This window comes from Rhipicephalus sanguineus, chromosome 9 (genome assembly GCF_013339695.2).
Source record: "Rhipicephalus sanguineus isolate Rsan-2018 chromosome 9, BIME_Rsan_1.4, whole genome shotgun sequence".
Taxonomy (NCBI): Eukaryota; Metazoa; Arthropoda; class Arachnida; order Ixodida; family Ixodidae; genus Rhipicephalus; species Rhipicephalus sanguineus.
The window spans coordinates 6584094-6607719 of NC_051184.2; the positions used below are offsets into that span (position 1 = coordinate 6584094).

At 46.4% G+C, this 23626-nt stretch overlaps 4 protein-coding genes across 11 annotated transcripts in view; 2 read left to right on the forward strand and 2 right to left on the reverse strand.

Annotated features, from left to right (window-relative positions):
* LOC119404517 (uncharacterized) overlaps positions 1-23626 on the reverse strand; it is a 152304-nt gene that overhangs the window by 106482 nt on the left and 22196 nt on the right.
* The window catches only part of LOC119404522 (bifunctional arginine demethylase and lysyl-hydroxylase JMJD6), a 122654-nt gene that overhangs the window by 51634 nt on the left and 47394 nt on the right, over positions 1-23626 (reverse strand). The window lies entirely within an intron of this gene.
* The window catches only part of LOC119404521 (DNA repair and recombination protein RAD54-like), a 114357-nt gene that overhangs the window by 29693 nt on the left and 61038 nt on the right, over positions 1-23626 (forward strand). The gene's annotated exons all lie outside the window — the stretch shown is intronic.
* LOC119404519 (uncharacterized) lies at positions 6828-22575 on the forward strand. Of its 6 annotated transcripts, XM_049418912.1 has the most exons (10): positions 6828-7832; positions 7960-8025; positions 8091-8195; positions 16600-16664; positions 16880-17034; positions 17103-17184; positions 17799-18872; positions 19756-19891; positions 20962-21101; positions 22399-22575. In XM_049418912.1, the coding sequence occupies exons 1-7, from the start codon at positions 7603-7605 to the stop codon at positions 17837-17839; spliced, it is 744 nt and encodes a 247-aa protein (XP_049274869.1). In that variant the 5' UTR covers positions 6828-7602; the 3' UTR covers positions 17840-18872; positions 19756-19891; positions 20962-21101; positions 22399-22575. The 6 variants fall into 6 exon arrangements, with proteins under 6 accessions (XP_049274869.1, XP_049274870.1, XP_049274873.1 ...); XM_049418916.1 differs by lacking the exons at positions 16600-16664; positions 16880-17034; positions 17103-17184; ... (2 more) ...; positions 20962-21101; positions 22399-22575 and adding exons at positions 8519-8597; positions 13019-13461; positions 16072-16292 and having other exon boundaries at positions 6830-7832; XM_049418915.1 differs by lacking the exons at positions 16600-16664; positions 16880-17034; positions 17103-17184; ... (2 more) ...; positions 20962-21101; positions 22399-22575 and adding exons at positions 8519-8597; positions 13019-13256; positions 15919-16084 and having other exon boundaries at positions 6830-7832.

Below are 23626 nucleotides of genomic sequence, written 5' to 3' on the forward strand. Positions count from 1 at the left end.
AGCTGATATATGGGCATATAAAAATTTGCCAGATATGGCCATATATGACATTATATAGGGATCCCATATATGGGTATATTAAAAATTGGGCAGATATGGACTTATATGGCCATATAAGGCCATATATGAGAGCCCATATATGGGTATATTAAAAATTGGGCAGATATGGACTTATATGGCCATATAAGGCCATATATGGCCTTATATGGACATATAAGTCCATATCTGCCCAATTTTTAATATACCCATATATGGCTTTTTTTATATAAGTCCATATATGGGATTTTGTAAGGGACAGCTTCTACGAAGGTTCTTCAGGAAAGCGGTGCAGTGTTGCGACAGAAGCTGCTGAACTTAGACAACAATGTTCATCCGTTACCGGATGCAATCCTGCTGGTGCTTCCCTTTCGGTCCCGCAGGCACCGGTGATCACTCCTCGTACTGCACAAGTCGCGGGACTGCGTGCCCATAGCCTCGAAGTGATCACGTTTGCCTATATAGTGCACAGCAGCCAGTCTCGGCTGTTGCAATCAGTAACTTGACTGGGGAAGTACCTTGGGAAGCTTCGCCGAAACGATGAAGAGCCGCTGAGCAGAGGTCGCAAAATGAATTTGGGCTGTTCCTCCTCTGATTCCAGCCCTTGTTGTGATGGCGTTGATGTCTTCCAGTGGACTCGCCGACAGCACAGCTCTCGACCAACGCGAAGGTGCCACCTCACACTCTCTCTCCCCATCGTCGTGCACTCTTACACAGCTCCGCTATCTGTCCCCCCTCGCTCCCACAGACCAGTGCTTCCGTCAACACTCTTGCTCCTCAACGCTCGCCCGCTCTTGAACCTTTGACGTTTCACCTATGTTTCGGCAGAACACTGCGCTCCCTTTCCCAAACACGAGCGAAAAACTCTTCGAACCTGCGCAGCGCCTGCGGTCCAGCTCTCCAGTGCTTCCTTCATCGCGCTCACCAGATCGTCCTTCAGTCCGTCCATTCTTCGTATCCCACCGCTGCCACCAAAGTAACGCTGAAACCACACGACGTCCGCACAACAGAAAAGAACATTATTTCAAACACAAACATGGCACCGTCGCCTTAGCTTCACTTCATCCTCTTCGTCTTCCTGTAGTACGCCTGCCCGACCATGTGGCTTTCTTCCTGTCATCCAGTTGGCTACAACAAACACGTACACAATATATATATAATATATATATATATATATATATATATATATATATATATATATATATAATATAATATATGTGTGTGTGTGGTGTGTGTGTGTGTGTGTGTGTGTGTGTGTGTGTGGGTCGCGCCGCCTATGAGGCCCCCCCCCTCCGATGAAGGGAGACTTTAAGCTCTGCCGGTGTCTTTAAGCTCTGCCAGAGTAAGGCCGGTGTCTTACTTCGTCGTCCGTGTATGTTAGCGCTATGCCCCATTCTGGAGCTTAAACAGATGCGCTGTTAGAGAGGCCACGTGACCTTCCAGCGAGCGATGATGTCATTGTGTGACGTCACAGATTGCCAAAATTTGCGTCATCGTGACGTGAACTGACATCGTAGATCGGTCAAAGAGGGCCAGTGGCGTAGTCAGGGGAGGGGGGCCACACCGGGCCCGTGCCCCCGCCCCCCCCCCCCCGTTGAAATTTCTTTTTGCCATGGCATAGAGCTCAAAATGACACTCGATCACATTTGCCTGCCCGACCTCCCTTCAGATGAAGGAGGTGCCCCCCCCCCCTCCTTCCGAAAAAGATTTTTGCCTACGCCCCTGAGGTGGGCCGATCCTGGAGGCTGTGCAACATCACGTGACGTGCAGAAAGCTTCAGCGAAGGGGGAAGGAACATAGCCAAATCAAGGTGCAGCGCGCTATCTGTGCGTGCTGTCTACCTCGTATTCCGTCTTTTCACGCTATTTTTCTTTCTTTTGTTTTCTTTTTTTTTGAAGCTTGGAGGGCTTGCAGCTAACACGTACTCAAACAGGGCGGCCAGACGCAGCGTAACTCAAGTGTCAAGGTGCTGCCGAACAATAATAATAATTATGAAGAGCGAAAATTAGGGACATTTTTGAAGATTTTTCACATATTTCGCGCGAGGCGCGGGACAATATAGCCCTGAAGAGAATTTTTTGCTGGGCCAGTTGGTTCGTAATGCTAAACTTCAAAGCGCATGCCGGCATGTGTTTGTGTTTTTTTCTATTGTCTCGTACCAAATTTGCGAGCTGAAGTTGAGCAATATAGCCCTCAATGCGAACAGTACCGCGGGTCGCGTGAAGGGTGTTCACCCTACCTAAGATGAAGAAACAGCGAAACAAATATTATAACATTAACATTCGAGTATCACTTAATTGTACATGACTACACTGGCGTGCATTGGTATACACGATAAAAAGACAACTAAACGTAATGTTAAAAAATTCTTTTACACCATTTCTCTAGAACATGGGTCGGCAACCTGCGGCCCGCGGGACTCTGACTTCGTCCTCCCTCTCCTTGTCACTTCCTATCAGAAGGCTGACATGACAGTTTATACCTCAAATGGGGTTGCACGGAAAAAAAGAAAAATAAACATGATTTATATTCCAGTTTTGCATATTACTGACAATTCGCCTAATTTTTTCTCTTTGCCTGCAAGGCACCCAACCCCCTACCCGATTTGCCGTGCGGCACACGCCGTGTAGGCTTCATGCAACTCGGCCCTCCGCTTAAAAAGGTTTCCGACCCCTGCTCTAGAAGTTTAAACTTCTAGATAATTTCTAAGAATTGTGCCACAACGACTAAGCATTCTTTCTGCCCCTTATCTAAGCACGTGTTGCTCCCTGATCAGTCAGCATGACGTGTAATGACGTCACTTCGGTGACTTTGGTACATTGTCGATTTTTTTTTTTTACTCAGCGAAGCGCTGTATGGCTAGCAGAGGCGTACCCAGAAAGTTCTTTCGGGAGAGCGGGGAGGGGGGGGGGGGTGGAGGAGGTCAGCCTTACATTATGAATGTTCGCGTGCGATTCTATGAGTGCGTGAATATATACACATGCAAAATTGAAAATTTTCAGGGGGGGAGGTGTATCCCCACCCTGACGCAACATCTGCGCCAGGGTGATGGGGATACACTGCGCCGGGATGGAAATACAATGTACGGCGCAAAATCTGCGCCGTACATTGACCGTACATAGTCACCTAAGTGGGGGTGAGGGGCGCAAAATCTGCCTCATACATTGACTTAGTAGGGTGGGGGGGGGGGGCGCTGCGATGAACCTTCGCCCCCCTGATGGGGAACCCTGCGCACGCCTATGGCTGTGCCCCTTCTGTCTAGTGACGTACAGATGCATGCCGGCGCTTTTATCAGCAGGTGCCCTTAATTGGGACTCGCTATCGGGCGGACGCATGTCGTTCGCTCGGAGAAAAAGAGGGGGAATTGAAGGAGCACCAACGCGCGCGGAAGCGCGAAAATGCCGTGAAGCCGCTGCCGCAGTTACTGGCTTCCATCTTCACAGTAGTTCAAGGGTTCCGATTTTCTTTAATGACCACCTACGACGAAGTTGCCAAATTCTAAGATCTAGGTTTGGATACAGTGCATGCCTGGAATGTTAGGTATTCAGGCCCCTTAATACCTCGGATGCTGGTTGGCCGGCTTGTTTATCGGGTTTATCGTCCCAAAATATTCGGGCTATGAAACACGCAGCAGATGAGGGCTCCGGATAACTTAGATCACCTGGGGTTCTTTAAGGTCCGCTGAAATCGCACAGTACCGCGGCCTCTAGCATCTGGTCTCCATGAAAATGCGACCGCGGCGCCCGTGATCGAATCCGCGCCTTTCGGATCAGCGCCCGAGCACCTCAACCACTGCGCCACCGCGGTGGCTCACGCGTCGGTGGTAGAGTGTTCGATACCCTGCGCGCTTGCATGGTTGATGGTTCGAAACCGAACATGCTTGGTAAGTTGCGGGCTCGGGTCTTTACTCACTACGTAACACTGTACACATGTAATTCCTGTGGAGCCGTGGCCAGGGGCGTCTTGTATTTTCTGATGACCGCCTAGAACTAAGCTACCATGACATCGACATTTCCAATTTTCTAACGTACCAATGTCACAATTTTTGCCCATTTACGAGTTATTTTTCTAATTATAAGGAGTTACGTGATGGACACGATTTTGTTCCGATTTTCGATTGCACATCCGCGCTCTTTGATTTAGGTGGGCGTTAAAAAACTCTAGGTGGTCTAAACCAACCTGGAGTGCGCCGCTGTGCCGTAAAACGTAAGAATTTTTTTTTAGTCTGGTGGAAAGGGTGCAATTGAACGTGCTAATCTGTGGTGCAGCGTTAATTCTGATTAATAAAGGGTGCTCCTCGTGTCCGTGATAAAAATTTCACCATCTCCCACTAAAGGGAACCATGTGGGGATGCGAAGGAGCGCATGGGTCGACTCAGAGTTCCGTTCATCACGGGCGCCTTGCCCGATGTTAACGCGTCCTTGCATGTGGCGCACACCATGAATTCACTGTAGTTGCTGTTGCAGTTACTCGTCCCGAACTTTTGTTGGAGCACGCCACGCGGGTTCATCGCGCGTCTGCAGAATCTCGTTCCCCGACGCCATCACATGACTGCTGAGGGAGTGTAAGGGGGAGAGGCCACACCGTCTTACCCAGCCCCTTACACAGGCCCGAACGCGCTAGCGCGTGCCAGCACAAGTGGTTTTGTCTGCGTTACGCCAAGCTAGGACAGCATACGGCAGCCCGGGCTCCTAAAGTGCTCTGCACGTATCATGATCAAGGCGGTCGAAGAACAAGACTATAGTGCCTAGAATTAGGCACTATAGCAAGACGAAGAAGAGTTCTCCTTGGCGCGAGCGCGCGCTCTGTACGTATCATCATCAAGGCGGTCGAAGAACAAGACGAAGAAGACTTCTCCATGGCGCGATCGTGCGCTCAATATGTTACAGATGGCTATGGTAGGTTTTAGAAAGCGGACGGTCGCCAATGGAAATACGGACAAAGCCCAGCGCATAAGCTGCTTCGCATGTAAAAAGCGACTGGTGGAAGTGCCAGTAGAATGTCAGCTTAGCGGCATACGACAGCTACGGCTCGACGTAACTGGCCTCTCGTTTTCGCAATGCTGCAATGGCTCTAGCTTCGTTCCAGCAGGATGGCGTTTTGGGAAGGATCGTTCCCGTATTCTAGAACGACAGCGTAATTCATCAGCCCAGGCCCGTAGCCAGGAATTTTTTTCGGGGGGGGGGGGGGGGGCACTTGCTCAAAGCCTTGACTATTTGAGAAAAACGCCTATTTTCATGATTTATTTTCGATGCAACACTGTGTCATCAAAATTGTGGGGGGGGGGGGGGGGACCCTGACTATGGGCCTGCATCAGACCATCCCATTGGACATCGCGCCGTTGTAAACCAAGATCCGTACATCTTGCGCCCACCCGTACCATTTAAGACCTTCCAGAAGTCTTCTTTAATACAGCGCAAGACTGGAACGACCACCTCGCTCGCATCGTTACGGCCGCTTTGTATCCAGCGGCCGTGGTCATGTAAAGAAATTACACCTCCTTATCATATCATACATATCATACGATTACATATCATACGAACTGTGAACCATTCCATTTCTTTTTTTTTTCTCTAATATCTTTCCGGGACGCTTAAGGTACGAATAAAGGTAACGGTGCGTGGTTTCTTATTGAAATAGATTCCAGAAAAGGAGGCCTGGCAAGAGTTGAAGCAGTGACTAAAAATATAATTAGTAGAGGTGTGCGAATGTTCGGGTTTCGAATTCGAATCGAATAGTTCATAATCGAATAATTGGATTCGACTTTCGAATAGCTAGTATTCGAAGTTTCGAATAATTCGACAGGACGAATATCTAAAAAGCGACATAGGCCAATGGTGCAACTTGGTTAGGGTATACGGTGGCTAAAATTAACGCTAACGTCGCCGTTCGTTAAACTTTCATTGACATCCTGGTTCAAAAGCGAGCGCATGTTGATCTTAAAGGAGATTATGTCATTTCCGCACGTAGAAACACACATGAGAAAACTGTCAAGTCCTTCACAATTTTGCTCCCGAAACGAAGGTACGGACTTCTTGCGTAGTTCGGTCGCATATGCCGCAAGTGCCGTAAGATGACCTGACTTTGGCCTGCGAAATTGAAACCCTCGGTGATTGGCTTTGCATGTAAAAATTTGTTCACCCTGGCAGTCGCCACTTCCGCACCGCACCACTAGTTCAGAAACTCCCATCGTTCCGGCGCGCAGTTAGAACGCTGCTGTGAACGGGCTCCCAAAGACTTTTGGGCCCGGAGACCCATGACGATGAAGAACATTACCGTTGTCAGATGAGCCTTATTGCTCGATCATGGGGAGAGAAAACTAGCTACCGTACCCCCGTCTGTTAGGAGGTCAGGAGCGCCGCTGCTGACTGGAATGGCGGCTCTTATATCAACATGCCTGCGCGCCCATAAAAGGTGAAACAAAAGCCACTCCCGAACAAGTGCGTAATGAAGCTGTCAGCACGCCGTACCGCCCCTGATTTTTTCTTTGTCTTGCCGTAACTGGCGGTACGCATTTCGTGTAAATATACTATTCGATATTTTTGGCCATTAATCGGCACTATTCGATTCGAATTCGATTCGAGAATAAATTTCAGTATTCGCACACCCCTAATAATTACCTTTATTTGCTCACGCATAGGCGTGCACAGGGTTCCCTTTCAGAAGGGGGGGGGGGGGTTCGTCGCAGCGCTCCTCTACCCCTCGAAGGTGAACGGGGGGGGGGGGGGAGGCATCACGTGCACTCACGTTCGTCACTTACTTGCAAGTCATGCCGGCAACTGAGCCGCAATTCAAGAGCGCCAACTATATACGCGAGAAGGCCGACATCATGAAAGCGATCCGACCGTTTCATACCTGCAGTTTAGACGCTTCTAGAACCTCCGAGCGCGACTATCATGCGCCGCATGGGCCATCCTTCGATTTTGTTTTTGTACGTCTTTTCTTCGATTTCTTTTCGCCGCACTACGCGCCGCGCGCAGATCTCGCCGATAACACGGCGACGAACGATGCCGTGACGTAATGGCGTGCACTAGATCTGACTGCAATAACGCATGCGCGAATATCGGAGCGTCGTCGTGAAAAAAAGAGTTAAACGCGGGCCCCCGACCTCCATTTTCCTCTTGCCAGCTGCGCATGTTGCGAAAGGCAGTTCTTCGGCGTCATGGTATGGCTTGCCACGATGTTCAGGCACGGGGCGTGTAGTTGCAGTACGTACGAGTCGCGGTTTAATTTTTTTGCTTGTGTTTGTGTGTGGACTTTACCTGGACTTATGGAGCTGTGTACCAGGAACTGCGTCGCCTGGAATTCATCGAGGACGACTGCGAGCTTCGTTGTCGGCATCAAAATGGTGAGCCCCAATATATGGCAGGCCGGCGAGGTGTGGGGCGTGTTCACCGAACGTCACTCGCTATAGTTTCCTAGCTCAACCGAAGTTAAAGGTTGCGTGGAACTTTAGCGAGCGGGTTCCTTGAAAACTGCTGCCACTTCGGGTCCAAACACCCCGTGACACAGGCGTGCGTACAGCTTTCAGGCTTAGCTTACGGTTAGGTAGGTAGGTAGCTTGTCATGGGTTTGTGTTCACGGAAGGACCCGACATGGGGATGCTCGTGGCGCTCCCGCGGCCGTCATTTCGTGCCAGACTTCTGGTGCGTAATGGGGGTTTTCGCGGGCCGCAAAGCGTCGTCCCTGTGTAATTGCCTCGTCGGCTTGTCCCCGCTCTTCAAGAAACTGGCAACGTTTGAACTTCAAATCTGCACAACGCATCGCGTCGGGGACCTGCTACGAGCGGAACGCAGGTATGTTAACCCCTTCTTTTTCCTTTAACTAGTTGGTACTGCCCGTTGTAGCTGGTTTTTTTTTTTTCGCGGTTTGCGTGTTCTCTTTGCCGTGTTAACTCTTGCCCTCCTTTTTTTTCTTTCGTAGCTTCAAGTTGGCTGCTAGGCCAGAGTGCACATGGACCAGCCGTGGCTTCGCGCTCAAGCGTTATTCGTGAGACTGCGTTTATTTTTTTACGCGTGCTTTCATCGCCTAACAAGTTTTTGCTTTCGTTTCAGGAGCGCTGACGTACTAACACGCCCCGTGCCACTCCGGCGTATCTTCCGCACTATCGCCGACGGGAGCCTTGATGGCTGCTGGACGTGCTCCCGGCATTGGATCGAGTAAGCCTGTCTCTCGTATTTCCATGAGCAGTACAATAAACGCGAAGGCCTCGACTATTTGAGAGAGACGCCTATTTTTTTTAGAGAAACGCCATTTTTCATTGGGAAGTATCTTAATGGGCATTTGTGGTGTCTTTACTGTGTTCGCATTTGCGTGCCCAGTCTTTTAACATCGATACATACCAACTAGCTCGACTCTCCGTTACTGTAACTTGCTCCTTCTTGGCCACTAGTCCCATGAACTGGCAAAGAACAAGTTGCATCCACTTGTATACATTGTGCCTCGAGGGAGGGATTAATAAGTTTCATTGACTTCATCCCAGGAGCGCCGACTGTCTTCACACATCCCCTGTGCCACAACGGCAGATCTTCCTGGCGGGTATCCTCCCGGCACTGCCTCAAGTAAGCACTTTCTCATATGTCCACGAGTAGATTAGAGTAGATTAAACAAGCATCGTGCTTCTAGCCGATTTAATCGCAGCCATCGTTCTCTGAAAAATTTACTACGTCGGGATGTGCTGGGGAATACCTAATGGCAGCCACCAGTGACTTGGCGACTACAGTGTGGCGCTGATATAAGCGAAGATGAGGGTGCTACGGTTATGATTGCCAGCTATGGTAGGTGCGTATTTCATCACGAGAGAAATGCCGTACGTTTAGATATAGGCAGCACATTAAGAAAATCTAGTTCCTTGAAAACATTTAAGTAGTCGGCAAATGCATGAGTGCACCTAACTAAGCAGTTTGTTTAATCGTTAAAATGGAAGTGACAGTGACAGAACGACACAGTGCGCTGACGGCTGCAATTCTATTGCAGTTTAGCGTCTAGCACTGCTTGTTTCAGTCTCGGTAAATTCATTCATTTTGTCAGCTTAGTCATCCACGAGTTTGGTCTTAAAGTGCATCTTCCTGGCCAGCAGCTAGTACACAGAAATAGTGCAGTTCCTAACCAGAAAGGCTTCCTTAGTGTTTTAGAGTACAACTCTAAGTTGCTGTATCGAATGTTGGCGTTCCTAGTCTGTCAGTCATGACAGACTACAAACGCAGCAAAATACAAATTGAACGTGGGGAGGATGGTGAAACGGCACAGGGTAGCAAGTTCCGCATGAGACAAGGTGCAATAGTATTTTCACTGTCCGTCGAGGCCACAGCTCATTGCCACCACTGTTGAGGGGACCCGTGCATTAGGGAGTCTCTTAATCGCTGGTGATTTTTAACTCCAGATAACTGCCAAACCACTTCTATGTTGCGAGATGCCAGGTAGATGGCTCTACTTCGCAGTGAGAGGAGCTTGTACTAGTATAAACTTCTTTTCTGCTCCAGACTGACAGGAGTGATGCGTTTTGGAATTTCCAAAAGTATCGCGAAACGCCTAATTGCTAAACATTCCATCTTGGGCTTATGTTATGTTCACTGCATGGTGAACCCTCTCTGAACAATTTCCAATGCACCATTTCCTGCGCTTGCAGATCCATTTTATGCTTGCAAATTTCTTCGTCACACCACCTAACCCATTGCTACCCTCGGTCACACTTCCAGTCTCTCGGTATTCATCCAGACGCTCTGACCACGGTTATCTGTCCTCCTCGTGGCATGACTTGCCCTGATCCGTTTCTTTCTCGTAATGTTTCCTCCAATATCTACTACCCCTGACCATTTCGACTCTCATTGCTGTCTTCCTTAGTTTCAGCTAACTTTTTGTTTCATCGGATCTGTGTGGTCCTTTTAGCAAATTTTAGTTTCTCTCGCTTTCTGCCCCATGTTAGACCTGACCAAGTGCAATGGTTTTACCCTTCCCGCTTTAGTGGCAGTGTTACTATGCCGGTGATGAGTAGAGAATGCCTACTGGTATGCACAACAACCACTTTTATTCTATGAGCTTATTTTGCATGAGTAGGCTCCCCTGTTAGCGTTCAGTCTCTACATACTCTTCTATTGCTTCTAGGATACAGTTGAACACACTTTTCTCTCACCATACCACCAAGAATTCTTTGCTTTCTGCATGTTGAGCTTCAACCCTGCTTTGACGCTTTTCACTTCAGTCATTTCCCCTCAGCTGCATTCATTCATGAAGTGTACGGTGTCGTTTGCAAACTGTAAATTGTTAGAATATTCCTGTTAATCTTCCTATTTCTTTCCAATCTAGTCGCTCATACTTCCAGACATGCAGTGAACAGCAATAGTGATTGTATCTTGTTGTTGAACCTCTTTCTCGATAGTGGCTTTGTTGCTTTTCTGGAGTAGGAGGGTAGCTGTGGAATAGCTTGTTCCATGTAACTTTAGCCAAGGCTTCAAAAATGAACGGCTCGTCTCAAGCGTGGAAGCCTTGGAATTTTGTGGGTGTCTGTATGGGGGGGGGGGGGGGTTATTGTTCATTCAACCCTCTTATGTAGTCGCGCCCAACAAGTTGCCAACATGGTGGCCTTCCTTCAAAGGACTACTAAGCTTCAGTGACAATGGCAGATGTTGCATTGGTAACTAATTTTTGTTTGCGCGGCAGTGTTTCATTGGTGCAACTTTTACCACTGGCTACAAGTTGCAACTTGTATTGGGCTCGACTGTGCCTTGTTACCCAAACACATATTGAGCTGTGAGTTTAACATGGTAATTAACTGAACTAATTAGCTTATTGATTAGCATCAAAAGACATTGCCATATCAATTCACTTTAATGTATCTTGTGCGTTTGTTAAAGGACAGACTTGTATGGGCCTTTGGCATTACCATACCAGGGTTTTCCCCTTGCTTTGACAGTAATTTTTAAAGAGTACTACATCTAGAAAAGGCGTACCATCGGCGCATTAGCGGTAGTTGTGTGCTTAGAGCCAGTATTTTTCATCACTTAGTATGGTTTGTCTTCATTTTTGCTTGAATTGCTAACCTGTCAAAGTTGTAGGCCGGCCCAAATAACCTCGGAATCGAGCAGTGGCGTAAATCATGAGGGGGTCAAGGGGGTCCTGACCTCCCTTGTGGTCGGGCTGGGGGGGACACCCCTTGCAAGTGTCCCCCCCTTCAGTTATATACAGCACACTATATATAAGCCATACGGCACAATTCATTGCAGCACTAGGCTATTCCTAAAAGGTTACATGATGGTGAATGGAGCTGAAGTTAAACAAAAGCTGTACCTTAATGTGCTAGCGTTCGCACTTGATTGTTTAACACGAATGACATATTTACTAGAAGTATGCTAGCCCATTTATGAGTTAAACTTCTGAACTTCACTTTACCAATGTACGTTTCTACTAGTGGCTGCTCATTGCTGTTGTATTAAGCTCCCTGGCCGGCGCCGAGGCCCATGCTCGCTTTCCTTATTTTATTTCAAGGCATGACTTTAATTTCTGCATAATTAAAAATAAAACTTACATTCCTCAAAACGAAATGGCCGCCGTGGCAGGATGTGTCTCCCCTTGTGATTTTCCTGGATTTGCACCACTGGAATCGAGCATTCATTTTCTGCAGAAAGTTTCACTATTTTGTTTTTGACCAAGAAAAAGAAAAGCCTGTGACATATTCAATAGTCATGATGCCTAGACACAAGCGCTTCAGAACAAACTTTGATTGATACACGGCTGCATTCGTTCATCACCGCATGCTGATGGTTTGATGTTCTTCACGACCTAGCTGGCGCAGAGCTTGTCAGCATCTGCTGACTCTCATCCTGGCTCTTAGCATGGCTTCACCTTTTCACAAGTTTTTGTCGACAAAATGAGGTTTGCACAAATTGAGCTGTGTGCCTCGCAATGGAATTCCTGCTTACAAGTCGCAACCTCTCTCCCCACTCGCAAATGACTACACCACGCTTATCAATGCGTGGACAGCAGTTTCTACTCTGCAACCATTGTAGCGTGAAGCCATATACGCGTGCGGTGCATCGGTTTTTGCATGGAACTACTTGAGTAGCGGTGCGCAAGCATGCGCCTACCTAAGATTTTGCATACTTCAAGGAACTTTGTAATTGACACGTTAGGGATTCAAACAATTTTAAAATCTACCAGTTACATGGTAGCTAGCATTGAAAGCACCGTTGATGTCCAAACTACTGACAATGTGCTGACAATGTGCTACTGACAATTTTTCTAGTCTTGTTTTTGATCTATATCGTGGCCAACTTATAACTGCAACACGCTGAATGAAGCAAGTCAGTGCAAACATGTCTCTGGTTAATTGCTGTTCACTCATTCGCAACAATCATAACGAGGTAGGAAATATTGCAGAGAACATTTAGACGATCAATTAGCCTGATTTTTAGTTCACATTTAATTCATGTGATCTTTATCAATTACTGTATCATTTTCAAATTTGATACTATGCTTTTGTAATAGAACAGACTTGATAAGACAATGGGAACGGTGCATACAAACCAAATGTGCATTCACGTATTTTTGGAGTGATTGTTTCACTAATGTTAATAACCGTACCAACAAAGTAGTATGGTTATTAACATTAGTGAACTGTTGCAAGCTAAATTAAACTCTTGTCACCAATATCTACTTATCACTTTCAATGAGCTTTACTGAGTAAGTGTAAGAGTTAGTAGTAATGACTGACTTTATCTGGTAGAGAATTTTTTTTTTAGACGTGCAAGTCTAGTGTAACGGGAAGTTGAGCCATTTTGTAAGAATTCTTCCTGAAGGGTGAGCCTGCAAAACGTACGCACAGACAACAAGGCAACACAAACTGCACGTTCTATTCTCTGGTCTGTGTTTGCACGCCCACTCATTCAAAATTAGCCAGTTAGTATTTACCCTCACATTTTTTAGAGGGCAACGAGTTAGGCTCCCACTGCATCATCAGTAACCTCTGTATCTAATGTCTTTTCAGCTCTACAAACTCTTCATGCCGCCGGGTCTAGCAACTGCAGATAAGGACATCGTCAAGCAGTTTCAGCGCCAGCAACACATCGGAATCGCCACAAGGATCGTCGTTACTGCTAGCTTCAACATCGGCATCAAACAAAATGGCAGGTGAGCCTGCTAACCAGGCTGCTGAGGGTCACGGTCTTCTCCCACGACGGAAGTGCATGTAATAGCTTCAGGTTTAGCGAACACTAGGCAGGTAGGTAGCTGTTAGGGGTTTCCGTCGTGGGGGCAAGACCATCAGGAACTTCGGTGCGCTCCCGGCCACCATTTTATGCCAGTTTGTTTCCTGCCATGGAATGTGGGTTTTGCGGATGCAGTGTGGCACCCGGAGTTATCGTGTCGGCCTTTAACATTTCAGAACCAGCGTCAACTTCAATCGGCATGTCATCATCATCGACCAGGTTGGTTCCTTTTCGCTTTTGCTATTTTGTCGATTCCTGCATTCGTCCTCGTCTGCCGCCTTTCTTCTTGTCAGCATTCGTTTGTGCAAAATGTAATGATCACTAGACCCTAAAATCTAGTTAAATCTTAGGTGGACGTGAAAAAACCCCAGGTGTTCGAAATTTCTGGTTCCCTGCACTAGCCTCTCCTATTCGTATCATTTTAGGGACTTAAAACCCCAAGAATTACGTAATTAAATCTAGATAAGTCTTCATTTTTTTTTCTCCTTGCACTAAGATTCCAAATGCCCTATTCCCTGGTGCTGCCAACTTGTAAAAGGTGTGAGACCTTCATTCAGCGCTCCTTGCTTTTAGTCTCACGCCTTCCATCAACTCTTGTATTGGCGGGAAATAGATGATAAAATAATGACTGTCAGTTGATTCCTGTCGGTGTTATTGGTCCATGTCTTTCCAATTTTCGTCATTGCGATGTTAACTTTTGCCATCATTTTTCTCAGCTAGACCCACATGAGTGCTACCTTGGTCAGTCGCTGACCTGATCCAGGATCTCTGGAGCAGTGTCCATGGTGAGCGCCGATCATTCTTAAAGTACAGATTTTTTGGCTAGTTGGTTGTTATAAATGACACCTTAGTGCTGGAAAGACAGGATGTCAAAGATGGCAGGATATAGTGCTGACTCAACATCTCATCTGGCACTTAGCATGGCTTTAACTTTCGAACAGTGCTCCTGTCGACGAAATGAGGTTTGCAAAAATTGAGTTGGGTAACTTGTGCCTCGCAATGGACTCCTGCTTACAAATTGCAACCCTTCTCCCAGAACGGCCAATTGAGCTAGATGGTGAGGATTCATTGTGGGCGAAGCGCAAGAAATGTAGACGGAAAAGAGAACGCCTGATTGTGTCGTTCTCCTCTTTTCCGTCTGTTTCTTGCGCTTCACCCACAATGAACCCTTCTCCACACTCGCAACTGACTACACCACGCTTATCAATGTGTGAGCAGCAGTTTCTATTCTGCAACCATTGTAGATCGTGAAGCCATATACGGTGTGGAGATAAACAAATTCAGCAGTGTATCCCTCGGTTATTGCATGGAAGTGCTTGAGTAGCGGTGCGTGAGCATACCTCTATTTAACATTTCGCATACTTCAAGAAATTCTTCCGCTGAGAAAAAAAAAGCAACTTCAGCGCGAAATGAGTATAGATTCTGAAGTTATTCCGAGGTGGCCTGTAACTTCGTAATTCACACGTTATCGATTCAAATAATTAAAAATTTTACCAGTTGCATGATGGCTAGCATTGAAAGTATCGTGGTTGTACGTACACACAACCACTAATGTGTAGTTAGTAAAATTTTTCTAGACCTGTTTTTGTTATTCTGTATTGTGGCCCAGTTATAACTACCACTCTGAATAAAACAAATCAATGAAAACACGTCTTTATTTTCAGTTCACTCATTAGTAACCATCATAACGAGGTAGCAAATATTCCAGCAAACATTTAGGTTATTGGTCTGATTTTTAGTACACATTTAATTAATGGGAATTTTATCAATTACTGTATTGCTCCTAAATTTCATGCTATGCTTTTGTAATAGAACAGACCTGATATGGCAATGGGAACGGTCCATACAAACCAAATGTGCATTCACCTATTTTTGGCGTAATTGCATGGTTTGCTAATGGTATAACCGTACCAACAAAGTAGTACGTTTATTCACTTTAGTGAACCAATTGCCAGATAAATAATAAACTCTTGTCATCAATATCTACTTATCACTTTCAATGAACTTTACTACGTAAAAGTTCGAGTTGGTAGTCATGACTGAATTATCTGGTAGTGAATTTCGCTGCCAATATTTTTTACAACATTCAGTAAGACGTTAATGCTTTTTGTGACTTGTAACTGGCTAGTACAATGGAAAGTTGAGCCAGTTGGTGAAATTCATCCTGAAAAATTGAGCCTGCAGACACGAGAACACAGAAGAGACCAAGGCAACACGAACTGCATTTGTGTTCTCTGGTCTGTGTTTACATGCGCACTTTTTCACGATTAACCGGTCAGTGTTTAGCTACTGCATGTGTCGAGGCACTCATTGGCTAGATACTTTCTTACCCTCAAACAAAATATTTCGTAGGCAGCAAGTTAGGCTCCCACACCGGAGTGTCCTGTAAGCATATCATGGTTTTCGTTCCTAAAACGCTGGAACTAGTTTCACATCAGTGCCTCTAATGTTGCAGCTCTACAAACTGCCGGGTCTAGCAACAGCAGACGAGGCCATCGTCAAAGAGTTTCGGCGCTGGCAACGCATCGGGGACCGCCACAAGGATCGTCGTTACTGCGAGCTTCAACATCGGCATCAAACAATAGGTGAGCCTGCTAACCAGGCTGGCGAGGGTCACGGTCTTCTCCCACGACGGAAGTGCACGTAATAGCTTCAGGTTTAGCGAACACTAGGCAGGCAGGCAGGTAGCTGTTAGGGGTTTCCGTCGGGGGGGTAAGGCCCATTCGGAATGTGGTTTTCACGGATGCAATGCGGCACCCGGAGTTACCGTGTCAGCCTATTAAGTTTCAGAACCAGCGATGACTTCATTCGGCGTGTCGTCATCATTGACCAGGTTGGTTTCTTTTTTTTTCTATTTTGTAGACTCCTGCATTCGTCCTCGTCTGTCACGTTTCTTGTCAGCATTAATTTGCTTGTGCTAAATGTAGTCATCACTAGATGTTACAATCTAGTAATCTAGTTATATCTTTAGGTGAGCAGTAAAGAAACCCAGGCGGTCGCAATTTCCGGTGCCCTACACTAGTCTCTCATACTCGTATCATTTTGGGACTTATAACCCCAATAATTAATTAGCTAATTAACTTTAGTTGTCTTCCTTTTTTCTTCTTGCACTACGATTGCAAATGTCCTATTCCCTGCTGCTGCCATCTTGTAAAAGGTGCGAGACCTTTATCAAGCAGTCCTCGCATTTACTTTCGCGCCTTCCGGCAACCATTGTATTGAGGGGAAATTGGTGAGAATAAGAATAATTAAGGATAAAATGACTGCTCTCAGTCGATTACTGTCAGTTTTTTACAGTCCGTGTCTTTCCAGTTTTTGTGTCATTACGATGTTAACATTTGCCCTCATTTTTCTCACCCAGACGCACATGGTTGCTACCTTGGTCAGTCTCTCGCCTGATCCAAGATCTCTGCAGCAGTGCTCATGGTGACTGTCTAGCATTCTTTAAGGAGTGCAGGTTTTTGGGCTGGTTGGTTGCTATAAATGACACCTTAGTGCTGGATTGACAGGACGTTAAATACTGCAGGACATGCGCATGTCGTGTCGTCGTTCACGTCCAGTCTTTCTAACGCCATGGCATCATTTCTATCATGCCTTCTGTGTGTGCTTTGGTCTTCTAACGAGTAACCCATCTGTTGCAGGTCGCATGATCCGATGTTCTTCATCGTCTCATCCGCTTGAGCGAATGAGGCGAATGAAGAACACCGCGTCTTGCACAACGGTCATGCGTAGTAGTGCAGGCATCCGGCACTATTGCGCACGACGTCTTGCCCAACACTGCCCTGCACTGGTCCGCGTAAGTTTAAGCAATCCTCTTGCCTCATGAGCTGTTGGGAGTAACGAGCTATTCCTGTGTCATTTCAGCTTGTCAACTTTCGCTTCTGGCAAAAGTTGATTGGGCATTCTTCCCCGGCTGGAGCATGCGGTCTGCTGTGCGGTACCTCTCGTAAGTATGTCGTATACTTCAGGTAATGCATGTACGCAATGTATTCCGCGACTGGTGCCAGTCATGATGGCTTAGCAGCTAAGGCGTCGTGCTTCTAAGCTTGAGGACACGAGTTCAATTCCCAGCTACGGATGCTACTTTTTAATGTAGGTGAAACGCAGCAACACCAGTGTACAGTACTCGCAGATTGAAGCATGACATTTTTTTTTCAGTATAACGACTCCCTCTCTGTTCAGACATGGGGCTAACCAATGGCTGGGTAGGAACCTACCTAGTAGGGCCCCCCTGCCTAGCTTCTCAGTACCTCAATAAAGTTGTTTACTGCTATAGCATAACTACTTCTATGAGCAATTGTCTGCTAAAGCTAAGCAAATGTGGCCACTAGAGCAAATCTGGCTCTAAAGCAAGGTTGGCTTTCGTACAAGTGTTCACTCAAAATTATGCTGCTATATATGACGTGAACTGTACACCATGAAATTGAAGTACTAGCATTGCTTAACCATAACTAGCACCCAATGATACGATTACAAGTGCACCTTGTAATCGCATCGTTGTTATGGCATGTAAGACTGCACAATTAATTAATGTAACTAATGATGCTTGTGTCGTTGCAGCTCTGCAAACTGCTGGTGTCACCAGGGCCACGTGCTACTAACAAGAGGCCATGGACAAGGATTGAGCTGCTTCCCTGGCAATTAACAGAAAACTGACGGTCATTGTTACCAGCTTCATCAGCGGCATCGAATTGGTGTGGTGCGAGAGTAACAGGGCTGGCGATGGTGGCATACATTCAACAACCGTTGCCACTTGCCAAGTTTTCTTGCGCCATCGAACCTTGAGGTTAATCGTGCAGGGAACCATGTAGCTAAACTTCGGCACAGTTGTTGCCGTGATGGCTCTTCTCCACGATGAAACCGAAAGGGGACTAGCTGGTGTGGCGGCGCATATAGCTTCGGGCTTTGTGAACCTGAAGTTGTATACGTCTTTAATGGCAGGTCGTGGCCGCAGCGAAGGACAAGCAACACAACACTCGCAAACACTTAGTTTTACCCTAGGCAGGTCGCGTACAGGACGTCCTCGGGAGGCTGGCGCTGGACTGTAAAGGCCAACATAAGTGGGTACCGGTGCTTGTCATTTGGTGGTTAGTACTCTTCCAATGCCTGTCTTCGCAAACGTCCACCCACTAAGTCCTGCTGCGGCCACTGTCGCCACACGAGTCGTGTGGCAAGGGGGTACGTTTAGCGGACACTAGGCAGGTTTTAGCTAACACTAGGCAGGTTGTAGCTTAATTTTGCAAGTACCCTTGCGTTTTCATCGGGAGGAGGGCCCACTTCGGATTCAGTTGCGCTCCCGGCCACTGTTTCGTGCCGGTTCATTCTGGTACGAAACGTGGTTTCCGCGGGTGCAAGATGGCGTTAGTTTTCTCAACTGCTTCATTGTTGTCGCGTTAACTCAATGCCATAGACTTGTATCAGCAGTCCCAGTGAGTAGTGGCCATGATGGATGTACAGGCGAGTTTTTCTATCTCTCAGGTCTACGCTTGTTAATAGTCCCTGTAAGTATATTGCAGTCGCTGTCCTACTACGGTCACGCTTGCCTTCCGGTTTGTCTTCAAGCCTGGTCTTCAATGATCCTGACCTTGGAGAAGATCGTGCATGGATCGCCAGTATCCCTTGCAGTTCGGATTGGTACGTGCTGTGCATTTACCACATTTTTCCCACTTTCCTTAGTTCAAGAGTTCTCCCCAACTGTCGCTTCAGTTCCCGGTGGCCATATTAGTATGCTCAACACAAGGTGGCTGCCATGTTCCTGCGTGGGTCCATACAAGCCCCAGAGCCAGTGTTCGAGTGCTGTCAATTACGTTCGAGCGCCATCAGGAGAAAGTTCAAATCTTGTTCATACAAGACTTCTGGCCTTCAGGGGCTGCTTTGCAACCTCTCAAATGTATGCTGTAAGCCTGTAAGAGTGGAAGTACAATTGTGAGCAGTACGAGCAAGAACATGCAAGCGCATGGCGGGGAGATTTGAGGCGGCCACTGTCGGAAGCACTGGAAAGCGTGCTGCGGTTTCGCTAAATGTCGGCACACTTGCCTCTCTATTGCTGATAAAAAAAAACTGCAGCTTATTGCGTATCTCAGGCCACTCGAGAGTATAAGGTGGGTATGACAAGCAGAGCGCGGCAGTGTGCAGTCTATACATATCATGGTTTTGGGATGTTAAAACCCAGCAATCATTATAGTGTGCAGTCTATAAGCTCCATGCAAAATACTGCTTTTTAAAATTGGAATACAGCAAAATAGATTTGAAAGCGGTACTTTGCTGCGTATGAGTGCTACAATAGGTGCTGCAATATCAAGCTCTTGTCCCATTTCACGCATCGTAAAGCTGGACGTGTGGTGGGAGTGCGTTCACGGAAAAGCGTCGCCCTTTCCACTTTATTTTTCAGTGCTACTAGAGTGTCGGCCGAATTGGGGTTCGATGCTATTCGCTGCACGCTTGTGTTCTGTCGTAGTGCTCGTGATCGTACATTGCGCATATTCAGGACTACAAACTGCCTCGTATGACATTACAGGTCCTCAACCTGCGCAACCTACTATTGTCTTCGTTTGCACCAAGAGAGCAGTCATCTGCCCACCCCCATCGCATTTCCCTGCTGGCACTGAACGGGGTCTTCCTGGTTGACATCCTCTCAACCAACACAGCCTCGCGTGAGAATCTCTTGTACTTTCGAGCAATACGGTGAATGACAATGGGAATATGCTTTAGCAGAGTGTACTGTTACGCGAACTGGTGCATAGCTTAACAAGATCTGTGACGCAAACTGAGAACAAGGAAAGAGAATGCGAGACGCCAGCATCCTTTTCAGTCTTCTCTATCGTTCCGCGTTCTCGGTTTGCACGACAAACATTTCGTTAAAGGGGCCACGACACCGAATTTTCAATCATGACCAGTGCCATGTGGTTAATCCTCGTACGTCCACAAACAAGCTGGCGCAATTGCAGTGCATCTGGTCGAGCACCTACTTGATAACTGAATATTGTTATAAACACGAGAGCGTACTGAGGGTCGGGCGACACTGGCGCACTTGTGAACTGTGACGTAACAAGCTGCTTGCTTTGCAGAGCATCAGCATTCCGGGGAACGGTTCTGTTCCGTAGCCAGCTGCGCATGCTGTCGAGCTATTTCAGCTTTCTTCAGCTTCACATTGAAACTAAACAAGTTCACAGCTGCTGAAACTTTGCTAGATGACTACTCCGCTCCATCCAGCACCTGACGTCGCACACGCCATGGCAAAATGGCAGTTGCCGGCAGTCGTACAGGTTTATAGCTGGTGACTTCAAGGCTCATTTTGCAATGAAATAATCTTTTTCAATCCAACTATCATATATGTACAGGCACAATAGAACCTCTACTTCTATCTTTAGCTAAAAACCACAAATTGGCTGACCATGTCATGGCCCCTTTCAGACAATGGCACACTGGTTAGTTCACATACATCTGTGCTGAAACATGCTGACGTTTCATGGCACTTGCACCCAGTGGCTTCGCAGCTACGGTGTTGCACCAATTCGCACTAGGACGAAAACCACAATAAATGCATTTAGCGGGGAGCAAAATGCAGACACCTGTGTAGTTGCAAATTTAGGGGCACATTGGGAACTTCATGAAATAAAGAGCCCCAAGTACAACATGCATGTCGTCTTGCCGCAGTTTTGGGAAATAGAATCTTAAATTTTAATTATTTCTACTTGGGTAACTGTGAGACGTGTCAATGCAGCTTTGCAAAGGGGCGGTAACGCCTGGACCATGGACTGCAAAACCAGGAACCACTGACAAGGAGGTGCACCGCCAGCAGTTCAAGGACCACTGAAATAACTATCATCGCTGCGAGCTTCGCTAGTGGCACCAAGTTGGCAGGTGAGCCCATGGTAGGCTGGCAAGGATGGAGCATGTTCGCAGTACATTGCCACTCGCCATAGTTTGCAGCATCACCAAGCTTTGAAGGTTGCATGGTAATTTAACATGTTATCCACTGCGTATAGCTTACCCTTGCTCAAGGAGCTTCCACTTATGCTCGGGCTACTTGTGTGAAGTGCACCATTACATTATCCCTTTGCGAGATGCATTGTTGACTGTCTAAAAATGCGTGAAATTTACACAATGTGATGCCAAGGTTCTGGAGACCAGACTTAAAGCAAGTGGAAGTGTTAAAATACTGCATTTTACAGCACTTAATTGCAATTACAATGTAAATATGTAATTATTGTGCATTCAGTAATGCTATATTTATTCATAGACTGATTTCAACAACCCGCTCAAATTACATGCTATAGTTATCTGCTGGCAGCGAGCATTTCCAAAAAGGTAAAAAAAAATATCTTATTTCCTGCCAAACTCCCACAGCAAACGTCTCGTTAAATGCTGTACTGCCTTCATCAAAGCATTCGTGTAGCAAAATATTCCCACCATAAGTGACATAAAATAACTTTAGGCAACAAGAATTCTTAATATACCATCAGCTCAGTGTTTGCGGTAGTTTCTTGCCAATAGTGCACAGAAAAGTCGAGTCTCCAAATGAGGACGCTGTGTCGAGAAGGGTTATAGGCACGGGCCAATATTCGAGCACTTCGAATATTCAAATATTACAGTATACGAATTCGCTCGACACGAATTTATATTATTCAAAATTTAGAAGTATTCGAAATAAATAGGTGTATATTAGACTGCATGTAACCTTCCTGTAAAGGTTCTTTCACTGCAATTAGTAGTTCTAGGCCGCGAAAACGCCTGTCCAGGAAAAATCCGCACTGCTGCAAAGCCCCATTTCAAGGTTAAACGAATGTATTGCAATCGCATCGATTAACTTGTATTTTACCAGTTCTCACTTGCATCCTACTGAAATTCAAATCCTGCTACTCTTAAGAGTTGCTTCCACTTCACTTCGAACCCCAAAAAAAAATTTGCATGCGCACGTCGTGTTCAAATTTTAAAAAATATGTCCAGGTTGGTACGGTCATAAAAATGTGCTCATTTTCTTTATAATACGTTACATATACTATTCTATTCGAAATTATTCGCTTCGAACCTATAATTTACTTTTTCACATCCCTAGTTATGTGCACTCCATATAGCCACCTAGAGTACGTTGTGTATATTAGTAAAACATGTGCATCACGTTGTGCCACGATTAACAGGCGGCTGGCTTTTCTTGCAGCTCTGCATCTGGCGCACACAATGGATGATCTCGCAGGTCCTTCGTGTTTCATCCAGTTCTTACTCCACCAAAGACGACGTCCATGGTTTGACCGTCCCTCATCCGACAGTTTTCTTCTCCCTGCTGGTGCCCACTGCGTTCTCTTAAAGGACCTTTGCTCGACGATCTGCAGTCACTTGCGTAAGTACATCTACACTGAGTAAACAATAGATATGCAAGGGAAGAATACTAAAACAAGAACACTCTCAAAACGGTTTATTGGGGAAAAGTACACGCACATATCACACTCGAGCTAACTCAAGGGTGCGTGCAAGATATCACAAAAATTCGCAAAACAGTGACTATAAAGAAAAGTGCACAGAAAAATAAGATCTCAACCTGCAGTATAAAGTACAAAGCGATCAAGTAGCACCCAAAAAAAAGTGGATTCTTTGTCAGTTATCTGCACATCTCTTCATGCAAAAGGCTTCGGTTATTTCTGGTGTCAGTTTATTTCTGTGACAAACAAGATCTGTTTGTCCAAGAGCACACGCCATTAAACTGAGTTGAGCCAGCACTTGTCTTCTACTCAAGTCTTCGTTTGTTCTGTGTGTGCTGAAAGACTTTCGATAATGGATTCCTACAACTCTCCTAGTTTCAAATACTATTACTTCAAGAATAGTGCTCAAGGATTCAAATGTGACAATTTAGGGTAAGCAATGCACAAACTTGTTTCCAGTCTCAGTTTGTTGGCCATATTGTGTGATATCGATGCGAGCGCATGCATCAGTCATTCACTAAGTGGCCATATTCGCAGCCGACATGATACTGTTATCTCTAGCAGTTGCGAATACCAGTCAAGTAGTACTAGAAATTTCGGTGCATCTTTAATCCAGGAGCAATTTGCATCGATCTATCAACATGAAGGTGGCTCACTTTTTCTTCTAGCTTGCCTACTTGTGCACCTGGCACGCGCAAGGGATGTACGTCGTCCACTCCTTGCTCCCGGAAAAATGACGTCGCCGCTAGACCGTCCCTCGGCAGACGGTGTTTCCTCTCCCTGCTAGCACCACCGCGCCCTCCTGATGGACCTTTGCTGCGTAATCTGCAATAATTTACGTAAGTATATCTACGGTTGAGTATCAAGGGTACAGTGCGCACGGAATAAAATGCAACAATTAGGCTAGCAATGCACAAACTTGTTTCCAGTCTCAGTTCATGTCATGCAGTGTCATTTCAACGCGAGCAC

What these genes read in the sequence shown, in the direction of transcription:
- LOC119404519 (XM_049418912.1), top strand. Translation starts at nt 7,603, where the DNA reads ATGGGTTTGTGTTCACGGAAGGACCCGACATGGGGATGCTCGTGGCGC. An exon ending in ACTGCCCTGCACTGGTCCGC is followed by an intron (nt 17,035 to 17,102) that starts GTAAGTTTAAGC and finishes GTGTCATTTCAG; the next exon opens with CTTGTCAACTTTCGCTTCTG. An exon ending in TCTGCTGTGCGGTACCTCTC is followed by an intron (nt 17,185 to 17,798) that starts GTAAGTATGTCG and finishes GTGTCGTTGCAG; the next exon opens with CTCTGCAAACTGCTGGTGTC.